We start from the raw sequence: 11,797 nt of genomic DNA, 5'->3' as shown, positions 1-11,797 counted from the left end.
CCTGGCTGGAGTCCAATTGAAAGTGCAAAGAAGTGTTTGAATATCTTTGAAAAGAAAATGTTTCAGGAGTGAATTCGTTTGATGACATGTTTTTGTTAGGCAGAGGTTGTTTTCAGATGAAGGCCGCGGCAGAGTACAAGTAAGGCTAAATTGTTTCTTCTGTTCAACAATGAAAATCACCAAAAGCTACACACTGAATCAGGTAAAACAAATCCACACTGGCCATTTTATATTCAGTTAATGCTACTTTTCAAACAGCACGCAGAAGAACGACAGCGATAGTAAAACAAGAACAAAACTTTATTGAATTTGTCCCCTGCTCGTGTCAAACAGGCTCATCATATCACATTCTCGATCAGACGGAGACAAGACACAAGCAAGCAGCAGACAACAGAAAGGCACAGAACTGTAGGGGGAGGGAGATGTAGTTAAGTGAACGTTGTCGAGTGCTGAGTGACATTAGTGTTGAAAACGTGGGACTCCTCGTTCTTCGTACGCGGCCTGCACACGCTGTAAATATCCCTCGTGTCGTTTACACACGGAGCGTCGTGTGATGCAATGTTGGGTGTGAAAGTCACGACCCCAAACACAATGAAATATATTAGCAATTTTGAAATGACACAGGATTTTGAAAACAAATTTAAGAGGTCAGTGTTTCGCAATCCTGGTCGTCGGGGACCCACTACCGCTGACCCACTTCCCTGCTGATCCAACACACCTGATTCAAATGGTCCGCTCGTCATCAAGCTCTGCCTGATAACGAGCTGTTCATCTGAATCAGGTGTGTCGTAGCAGGGCAACGTCTAAAACACCAGGGTTGGGAAACACTGGTCTAGATACCCGTCTAGACTAGAAACAATACAGGCCACTATAACCCAGATTCAGGTTTGTCAGGTGTGAAAGAGGGTCACCTGGAGGACACCGTCTGCTACTGTGGGGGGGTCCATCCCTGTTGTCCTCTGTGTGTGTTTTTTTGGAAGAGAGCTCAAGACAGCATTGTACTGTCTCAGGCTTCTTTTCACTTCTCCTAATAATCATTTGTCTTCCCTGGCCAGAATGTGTACATTCCCGTACAGAGGAGAGAAAGAAGACATTAACCTGAAGAAACCATCACTCGACAGAGACGCCAACTATCGGCCGCCTACAATGCAGAATCTCTTCCTATTAAAGGATCGACAGTCACACACACACAGAACAGTGCAGGGGAAACTCCCTCCAACACTCAGGTGACACTTAGGTGACACTCTCACACGCCTCGACTCAGGTGAGATTTACAACCTGAAACTGTGTCACGGGGTGAACGACGTGCAGTGTTTCACATGACAACTCTCTAGACGGTTATCCAGCCTACAGGAGCTCAATACCTGGATTTCCCCACCAGTTGTTTCCATGTAGGACTGTAGACACCTCTTGAATCTTAAACTTAACTAAAGCAAGTCCAGTCTAAAGATGGACATTAAAATCCTTTTTGAGAAATGTGTTAGACTAGCACGAGTGATCGAAGCATGAGCTCATCAAACATTTGCAAAAACAAAACAAAAATGGGTCTTAAAGTGTCTTAAACTGTGCCTTTCCTCAAGCTACAATTAAGTGACTCCACATCAGTTTGTGAAAGTGTTTTGATTTAGCTGTAAATTCACATAATGGCGACGGTTAAAGACATAAATTACAGCGGCGTCTGGGATATGGATAACAATAGTGGGTCATTTTTGCTTGCTTGTACATTCACGTTCATCATAGTGTCATTTATTTTATACAATAGAGAAATTTACACATATACTATTATACACCACAGAAACTGAGAGGCGGAAAAGGCCTCTCTCTCTCTCCGGAAGGAGGTGGACGGCTACTCACAGCCAGTAATTTTAACTTTTTTAAAAACATGCTATCTATAATCAAATGGTGCAGTATTGATCATAAATGTCTTGGTACTTGATTCAGTCATTGGCATCAAAGAAAAACAAAAGGAAACCACCGGAGTGGCTGCTGTGACAAATTTAAAATTGAGTGCGAGAGATAAGCTATTTTTCAGGAAGACGTAGCCGCCTCACAGGAAACAGGAAAAAACATTTTTTGGGATGCTTTTGATGCACTGGTGGACAGGGGGGGAGGTCGGGAGGGAGCTTTTCAGAAGCTGTGAGGGTTGTAAAGGTGTAAAGAGGCAGAAGCAGCTGGGCTTATACAGACTGGTAGCCAGTGCGACTCTTCCTCCGGCCAATCAGGTAAGAGATAAGCACAAGGATGATTAGGAAGCTGAGAGCCACACCCACCGCAATGGGCACCAAAAAGCTCAAATCAGTGTCCACGAAGCACTCCTCAGCTGACAGACAGGAAAAGAGGAGAAGACAGAGACAGCGGGTTAGTGGTTTAGTCAGCAGAAAACACGACTTAAGAGGAGGACACGGAGGGTCAGAGACGCAGGAGAGGAAGCAAGGACCTACAAAAAGAAATGGAATTAACAGCGTAAATGTCGTGCAGATTAAGGTCAACAACAGCACATAAAGGAAAATGAAGTGGATATGACATTCTCTAAGAGTATGAAAGAAACAGGCTGAAACTTTGGGAAACACACAAAATCCTTTTTGTACCAAGAGTAAGACTGGGCGGAATTAAACTAATGTCTGTCAGTGCTTACACTTACATGTTAAAACTCTTTAAATCCACCTGTAATTAAGTGGAACAGAGACAGGTTGTGGTTTAACAGGGATTGGAGACTTGTTCTCAGTCGTGGTCCTCAGGGACCCCACTACCCTGCATGTTTTCCAATAAACCAGATTCAAATGGTTAGCTCATCAAGAAGCTCCCCAAGAGCCTAGTAACGAAGCATTTATATAAATCAGGTGTGTGTTGGAGCACGAAAACATCCAAAAACTTGAGGACCAGGATTGAGTTTCCAGTTTTGACAACATCATATTTTGTAGGGAGTCCACAGATAAAATGTTACTCAGTGACTTTCAGGGTCTCCTCATTGCAAGAAAAGTAAATAAATCTGCATATTTCCCAAAAAGTCAACCAAATTCTTTTGAGACATTTAGGCAGTCGAAAGCGCCAAACACCACATGGAAACATGAATGTGACACATGGTCATTTTTTTTCCTTAGTTAAAAAGGCAAGCAAAGCAAACAAGCAGCGATTCCCGAACACATTTTTGCAGTGATTCAAACGAGGTCAATTTCACTGGAAAGACTGGTAGCCAGTGGCCATGTTTCTCTTTCTCCCGATGAAATAGGCCAGCAGAACGATAAGAATGAGAACAAGCAGGGCAACTCCGACAGCTATGGGAACAAGGAAGCTCTCCACGTCGGACACGCACTCCTCAGCTAGACAAGAATGAAGAGAGCAGAGAGGTGAATGTTTCATAGGTTAAACAAGAGACTTTCAAAAGACAGCAGAAAAAATAAAGAGAGCTATAGCAACATGGAATCATTTTGGAAAAGGAATAAATATTTACTCAAGTGTCCAGGACATCAACAAATTTTTATTTCCATATTTCTTAAAATATTAAAAAGCTCCACTTCAGTCTGACAGAAAAACCAGTTTATTATTGTTATTGCAAACAGCGCGAGAGAGGAGATGGAATCAGAAAATGACAGGTATCCACACAACACGTGAATCGGTCATTGTTAAGATGGTCTTGCAGCACAAATTCCCTTTACTGAAGGTGAGTGTCATGTTCTCCACTGGAGATGGGGGAGGAGTTAAAATAATGAGCCAAATAATATCAGGATTTTAAAATAGGGCAACTGGATGTGTGGGTTAATGAAGAAAGGCACAGTGGTCATGTTGAAAAACTGATTAGATGGGATGTATTGTGCACAGACTTTAAACATTTAATATTGGTGCTGGAAAACCATCTTTTTATTTAAAAGGCAAGTGAGTTTACACAAAGCTGAAATACACAAGACCGCAAGAAACAAAACAAAAAAAACAACACAAGCAGAGGTCAAAGGTCATGTTTGATTTGTCGCTATCATCTAATACAAACGTCCTGGAAGAGCAAACCATAGAAGCAACTAAAAAGGCAAATATTTCTATTCATTTTCCATCTTCAGCACAAGTTCACTGCATGATTTGCTCCAGTTCTGAATGAAGAGCTGGGAAAAGCCAAACAGTAGACAACATTCTGCTCTATTTAAAACAATACACACGCAAAATGTGTCACATCAGCTTTCTATCGTTACAACAACACACATACTTGGGCTCGTCTACATCCCTGACACCGGCACCTGCGCTGGCTCGTCGACCCAAGGCCCTGAAAACCGCCTTTGTCACCAAATGTTTCTGGTTTAGTATGGGTTCACGTGAGATTTTAAAGATTTCATTTCAGGTGGTGTTTGTTTTAAGATGTGTGAGAAAAATCTGGCACAACCACTCCCACGCAGAAGCGGATTAGCCGACATTGTAAAAGAGTGGTGTCACATTTCGGGAACTACACGCACTGTCTTGTCTGTCAAAGAAAAGATTGGTTCTAATTCTAATGTCTATGCAAGTATGATGCTACTCCACAGAGCCAGGCCAGCTGTTAACCTCTGTTTCCATTCTTTGTGCTAAGCTAACTGCTAGCTGTAGCTTTACTTTCACTTACAAATGTTTTTTTTTAATTTCCAACATTTCAACTGACTATTACAAAAAAAGAAGTTTTCAAGGCCTCAAACGTCCACGGATCTAGCCGAGGCTAAGCCCAGGGCCGATACGCAGGAGAAATGATGTGACAACAGTCTCAACAACACAATGCAAAAATATAAAGAGCGTCTTAGTGCATTTACATGTAAATATCCTTGGTTCAAATCTGCCTGTGCTGAAAGTGACACGATAGTATTAATCCCTTTTTCTCAAACCTAATGCCAAAAATATACAGAGGGAGGGAGGAAAAGAATCATTATGTGACCTTTCATTTCAGATTTATTTTTAATCTGGAATATGTGCAAATAAATGTAAGAGAGACTCCCTTTAAAGAGCAGACATCTAATGGTGCAGCAGGAGTACAGGCTGAATTCATGACCAACAACCAGGAGTGACACTGTCAGTGTCCAGTCATTAGTTCAACCGGGGCTTTTACTGCTCTATACATGTTAAAAATGTCAATCATGTTAAAAACTCACACTTTGATTTCACATTATTTATGATTGGAGTCTCAAAATTAAATTTCTCTCCTGCTCTGCAGGGGCAAACACGGGCTAAAGCATACTTCCTTTGAAAAACAATGGATTTCACCTTCAACCCAACTAATTTTTTTGTAATAAAGAAAGAAAACTTCCTTTAATGTTTTGTTTTTTAGTGAAGGAAATTGTGTTTAAATTATGTAAAATCATAATTAAAGTTAATATTTATACAGGGGTGGGGTGGGGAAAAGTCAAAACCATTAAAAGAAAGTAAAAAAAAATAAATGTCCACACAAATAAATGATGACAAATGCAAAGAAAAGGGGGAAAGTGTGCATGGCAAGTGCAGGATCCCAATGCGACAAGCTTTAATTTGTAAATGCAGATCTCCTACAGTACCTAAATCACTCCAAAACACCACTATATACTGAATAATATCACAAGTCCTATTGATTCTACTTGAAAATTTAGGGATGGGGGAGAAAAAAAAAAAGTGTGTATCTTGCACTTGCTCATCCAAAAAAATAAAAACACAACAAAGAAGGTGGGACAAGACGTTCACAAAACAATAAAAAGGAACACAAACATTGGGGGGTGGACAAGTTTGGTCCTTGAGAATTACACCAAACCCTTTATCTTTGCTTGGACTTTGTTATTCAAGACCCTCGAGTCAAATAAAAATGTTGCACAACAGCCAATAATGTCGACAACAATTAGAATATTTTCCAAGAGACAATCAGAATGATCTGTTCCATGGCCCCCCACCCCCCAGATTATGATTCTTAAATTTTAAAAGCCAAGGACCAGGCTTGGGAGCCCCGTGATATTTCACGGTCAATTTAAAGGGTCTGATATCCAACGTAAGTCTTTCTTCGACCAATCACATAAGCAATCACTACAATGAGAATCAAGCCAGCCAGAGCGGCGCCAACAATGATTGGGATTAAGACGCTGGTGTCATCCAGTGAACATTCATGGGCTGCAGATAAAGAGAGAGTCAGTCAACAGGTGGAACAGTGACTTATCTGTTTTAACACACACACACACACACGCAAGTGAAGCAGCAGAATAGTGGTGCAGATTATACACCACCTTTTTAATCACAGTCCAGCTTTCCAACTGTGCCAGTACATATGATTTAAATTTCCTTGTACTTTAAAGCTGCCAAAAGCTGAATTTGTTCCATTTTTCCCCACAGTGAGATAATTAATTCTTTAACAGATTAAAAAAACCCAAACCAAAACAGTTTTGATGATCACACATTAACACATTTTCCCTCATGATTATGTTTAAAATTAGTTTTCCATAAAATCACTCTCACACCCTTGAATGTGACTCGTCTACGTCTTTGTCTCATTTAGCATTTGCTGTCATATGAATATGTAAGTTTCCACGCAGCCGTATGATTCATCACTTTTAAATCAAAGTTGCGTTTACAGTGGCTGCAATTGAGGCAATTCAATAAAAAAGTGCTGGAAACAATTAATCTCTTTAAGTACTTATTAAAGCCTACATTATTAAAGTTAAAAGTATAAATGTAACTCATGTGGTGATGCTATATATAGACAGAGCTAAACTGGCTTCTCCAAGACAGACTTGAAAAGCCCACACTACATGTAATAGTGGCTGGTTAAATACATTTTTCTGACACTAGTTGTTGCAAGTTAAGGTGGACATGGGCACGTGAACAAGGTTAAAAGCTTGATTTTCATTAAAAGGAGGTATTTGAGGAACAACTTACCTGTACTGAAATCCCCCTTCACGACTCCAAACGGCTGCACTTGGAGGTTGAACGTGTAGAGGCTGAGCTGGTTGGTGATGGTGTAGTTCTGCTCTTTGTTGCACATGTAGGAGCTGCCAATCGCTGCCTCCCATAGACTCAGGTTAGAATTCGACTGAATAAACTCCCCACCTTAAAAATGAAACAAAACTTCAACCTGCTAGCTTGTCATACTGTTTTTTTTGGGATTTCTCACACAATATGTAAGAAAGACATGATCCGTCCTAGTTACCAGAGCTTGGGTTTACAGTGACGTTGAGAGAATGTAGTCTGAATTTTGAGCTATCCTGTTAGAAAGAAAATACAAGTTAGGGAGCAGAAAATTCTAATCCTGGGAGTCATATTAGTCACCAGAGATTAAGCTAATCAGTGATTGGCCATTGCTATCATCTTGAAGGCATTTTTTGGGGACCACAAGCTGTTTCATAAACTGGATAAAAACATCATATTGACAAGAACTCACATTAGTGAAGGTGAAAGAGAGGTTCATTGTGTCTGATGCCAACTGCAGATGGCTACTGTTGACTCCACATAATCCAGAGACTTTGGTCTTGTTGTGCTCCAGGTTTAACTCCTTATAGGTCTTTAACAGAGGGAAAAGAAGGAAACCAAATCACAAGGGTCTGTAGAAGACCATCTGCATGTCATATAGGAAACACGAGACCCTCAGAACTACAGCGTTGAGACCGTGTGTGTGTGTCTGAACATACCTCTCCCTGTTTGAAACCAATACGCAGGCCAAATTTGACCAACAGACAAGCTGTGCTGTTTTCAGCATCGATGCTGTATGTCCAAGTGGAGGGTGTAGGGAGGGTGGGGGTTGGGGTGGTAGTAGGAGGAGGGGCAGTGGTTGTGGTGTTAGTCACAGGAGCTTCAGTGGTCACATTGGTGGAGTGAGTGGTTGGGGGAGCAGAGGTTGTGGGTACATCAGCGGAGCAAGACGTTACTGTAGAAGGGGAAAAAATATTTTATTTTTGGGAAAAGGAAAAGATATAGCAACTAGGATGAGGTGCACCACTGCATTTGTACTTACTCTTATCACTCTTGCTGCCATTAATGACAAAAGCCTGCATGAGTACATCAGACAGTGTCATATTGACCAAACTAGACAGGATGGTGTCTTTACTCTTGCACGAGTAGCAGGTATCCAGGCCTATGTCTGTAATCTGAGGCTTCACGGTCACAGATGCAGTTTCTACAAACGAAATTAAAAACCACATCGGCATCAGTACAACGCATACATGTGTGCTCCTTTGTTTGTTTGACACTGTGAGGTGTAGGAGTTACCATTTGAAATAGATTTCGGAAAGAGGGATGAATCTTTGAGGTTGTAGGAAAAGATGATGGAGTCTGCCTGGTACATTAGTCCACTCAGGGTGAATTCCACACTCAAGAAATGCCCGTCTCCAAAGTTGAGCTGCAGTGTTGAGCTATTGTTGTCACATAGACTTCCAACTGTTGTTACTTCATCGGGAAGTTGAAACACTGCTGTTTCATTCTGTAATGAAAGCAGGGTGTAACCTCGATTAACATGATGATACAAGTTTATGCTTTAATAGTAGACTTAACGGAGCTTAAAGAGAATTTCAAGGCCTCCCTGGGGCAGACACAATAAAGCTTAGTACAATTTAATTTACACAAAAATATTTAACTTCAAGCATTTTAGTCATTCGCCTGGTGAGTTCGACAAGTCAGATAAAGTGTGAAAAGCAATCTCAGAATCAATAAACAATTCTTTAAGCTGCTTTCAACAGTACAAAGGAAATGACAACTTCAACATATGTGCCAGGAAATCACACCAACTAAAATGGTGAAAAGCAAGAATCAAGTTTGCTTTGTTGTGACACCCCTCATATCCCCTCACTTTCACAGCCGCAATCTGATGTCATGAGGCTGCTCTGCTTTATATTCACAATGATACCATGCAGGCTGATGTACATAAGAGATTTAGTCTCAGCAGAATGACCAGTCACTCACCTTATCAGCAGCTACTTCATATGAGACTGAGAAGTTGACCATCAGATTGGCATAGAGACACAACTTGCCCTCACTGTTTGTGACATTGACTTGAAGGCCGTGTGACAGCTGGAAGACTGAGAAGAAAAGAAAACACAGTATTTACCCCAAATACTTACTACTTATAACAGAAACAAGTGAAAGCTCAGGGAAAGGTCATTAAGTCTGATTCCACAACGTGATTTTAGATAAATAACAAGAATGGCTGTAATTTGAAATGTTTTGGACATCGGTTAATAAAATGCAACTTGGATAAACACAATTTTCTTTCATAAAACGTTGAGACACACGGTTGATATATAAATGCCAGTTTCATTTATGCGTTTTTGACAAGCTACGTCCCATGAAGAGAATAGCAAATCACATGAGTGGTCAAATGACCCAGAGTCAAGTGAACAGAACAAAAAACTGCTGTATATTTTATTATACTCGCTAATGTATACTAGCAACAGGGCCTTTACCTTTCCACATGCTCTGTTACTACACAGTTAAATTGAGGAGAGGTCATAGTCCATTTAGATTACCTATATGGTTATTACAACACGCACTGTCAACAGCAGCCTGCAACAAACCACAGATGTAATCAAGCCATGAATCAATTGTTATGAACTTAAACTCCCCGAGTTGTTGTGCGACCTGGTTTGTTCTAACATTATTGTATCACATGGTCTTGTGGTACATTCTAACTGAATTTTTCAATCAACAGGGAGTTGATAGGTACAGTAATTAAACATGAGTATGTTCATTTAGTGACAATGTGTGTGAGATGTTATGTGTGTCATGTTAGATTGTATAGTTTTTTTTCTTCACCAGTATAATTTTACACACTGATTTTATTACAAGCATAAAGTGAAATGTCTCTGTTGACAGCTGTAGTCAGGCTTCAACTGTTACTATGATGCTCCTCCTCAGGTAGCCAGGAGGATTTTGAAGAGATATAAGGCCAGAATTTGGATGGGTATAGTGTTCTTTAAAAAGCCAAGTTACTTGCTTCAAAACATTTCTATGTAAAATACAGAGTAGTTCCTCCAAGATTTTTATTTCATCAATTAAATGACTAGACGTTTGCCTGAAAATCTATCAACACCATTCTTTTAGTTAACGTGTAACACAGTAAACTTTATATCTTTGCTTTTTGGACTCTGCGTCACACAAAGCTAAACATTTAGAGACAACAGATTTGATATTGTGATCAGCATTTTTCACTCACTTGTTTTGCTTTACAGTTGATACAGGGACAAGCAGATTAAATAACAGGAAATTCCCATTGGTTGTAACCCTTTGATATTTATAGACATCAAATCTAAAGTGTGGGGGAATTTTTTTGATAACACACCAGTAAAAAAACACATTTTGACCAAAGTTTAATCATTATTTCATTGTATTCAAATGTAGGATATATGAGAAATAGGATTTAAACTCAGAACAAGTTATATAAATGTTACTATTGCATTTTTGGCAAAACCACATAATAATAGGGGAACAACCGATTTCAGTAATGCATAATATAATATAATCTTTACTTATAGATAGGGCTGCAGTGACTAGTCTATTTTGATAATGAATTCACCTGTTTGTGTGCTTTTTCAATAACTAAAACAAGCTTTCTGAAAGTAGTCAAAACAAAGTACAAGGTACTATAACAGAGCAAAAAAACCCAAAATGCCTGACAGACTATACAACATAAAAGGAGAATATAATCCAGTATGAGGGTAACACTTGTTGACAAGTGATCTGTATTATTGTGATGATTGTATGAAACCACAACAACCTTAACACATTCAACTTTTGTGTCATTTAATATCGCTAAATCACGGTGCAGCCTTTACTGTCACGTGCTATTTTACAGTAAACCGTCAACGAATGCTAAAGCTACGTTGCTAATGGTAACTATCTTAGCCAATGAAGGTTCAATGTGTGATATTTTCCCCTCTTCTCTTAGGTATATTTAGGCATTGATTATTTAGCAGCAGGTGTGACTTGGACGGTGTAAGACTTAACCACCACCTCGCACTTCTTCCAAAATAAGCTGCAAGCTAACGGCTAAGTTAGCTTAACAGTAAAACACTGAAACAACAGTCATTTTTGAACATTAAAAGGGTCGCCTGACAGATATGTCAGTTTGGCCGTTGAGCGGCGGCATGAGTGGATAATTGCTGGTAATGTAGACGAATAAGGCGTATTATTGTGTTTCAAACCACCACCCGGCTGTGTCAGTGTACCGTTGTTGACGTAGGAAACAATTAGCAATGAAGCTAAGGTAAGTTAGCACAACACCTCGACAGGACTGCCGCGCCATTTACCAGGCGCCTGTTTGTGTTTATTTAAAAAGACCTGCAAAGTAAATTCACCATCAGTTGAGCAGATTAATATCATTAAAATGTAAGACTATATGCCATCTGTGAGATAATCTCATGTAGCCCAAACACACCTGTACCAGGCCCGAGGAGTCCCGTAACTTTACTCACGTCACTTCTCGGAATAGGACGAAATTATTATTTTTTTAAATAGTCACATTACAGCTGATAAAAAAACAAATCTTTAATATAGTGATACATACCGACGCCAAAGGCGAGAAGCAACACAGATGCAGCACATCGGGTCATGGTTGCCTAGTAGTTTGGAGTGTTAAGTCAGCGCAGAGAAGTTGAGACCAGTACCCGGCAGTGACGCTCTGTGAACGGTGTTAGCGCTGCAGCTGAGCCGCTGCCGCTGTTGACTGAACCAGGAAATGTAATAGGAGTCATGTGACAGGAGGGATCTAATGTGTCAACACACCGACGTGTGCGCGTGTGTGGATCAAAGCCAGGTTTTATAATCACAAATATTGAGTGGTGAAAGTCAACACAGATCTATTTTAAAACTGTATCCACCTCTTATAACAGAAAAGCAATAAAAC

The 11,797-nt window shown here is 40.1% G+C and overlaps 1 protein-coding gene across 3 annotated transcripts; it reads right to left on the bottom strand.

The window, feature by feature from the left end:
• Positions 1-282: 282 nt before the first annotated feature.
• Positions 283-11,644, bottom strand: lamp2 (lysosomal-associated membrane protein 2). Of its 3 annotated transcripts, none has more exons than XM_044039539.1 (9): positions 11,459-11,644; positions 8,860-8,975; positions 8,170-8,380; positions 7,916-8,077; positions 7,593-7,828; positions 7,346-7,465; positions 7,115-7,169; positions 6,844-7,014; positions 283-3,320 (listed from the first exon to the last, which is right to left on the bottom strand). In XM_044039539.1, exons 1-9 carry the CDS (start codon positions 11,502-11,504, stop codon positions 3,175-3,177), a joined length of 1,263 nt encoding a protein of 420 aa, XP_043895474.1. In that variant the 5' UTR covers positions 11,505-11,644; the 3' UTR covers positions 283-3,174. The 3 variants fall into 3 exon arrangements, with proteins under 3 accessions (XP_043895474.1, XP_043895475.1, XP_043895476.1); XM_044039540.1 differs by having other exon boundaries at positions 283-2,320; XM_044039541.1 differs by lacking the exon at positions 283-3,320 and adding an exon at positions 3,459-6,081 and having other exon boundaries at positions 11,459-11,643.
• Positions 11,645-11,797: the final 153 nt, after the last annotated feature.

Source organism: Solea senegalensis, linkage group LG12 (genome assembly GCF_019176455.1).
Source record: "Solea senegalensis isolate Sse05_10M linkage group LG12, IFAPA_SoseM_1, whole genome shotgun sequence".
Taxonomy (NCBI): domain Eukaryota; kingdom Metazoa; phylum Chordata; class Actinopteri; order Pleuronectiformes; family Soleidae; genus Solea; species Solea senegalensis.
The sequence above is the reverse complement of the archived record's forward strand: the minus strand, read 5'-3'. Positions and strand labels throughout refer to the sequence as shown.

Excerpts from the sequence above, each read along its gene's own strand:
- lamp2 (XM_044039539.1), bottom strand. The coding sequence starts at position 11,504 with ATGACCCGATGTGCTGCATCTGTGTTGCTTCTCGCCTTTGGCGTCG. Across the intron at positions 8,381-8,859 it reads ATGAAGTAGCTGCTGATAAG|AATGAAACAGCAGTGTTTCA; the intron begins GTGAGTGACTGG and ends CTTTCATTACAG. Across the intron at positions 8,078-8,169 it reads TCCGAAATCTATTTCAAATG|AAACTGCATCTGTGACCGTG; the intron begins GTAACTCCTACA and ends TTTCGTTTGTAG.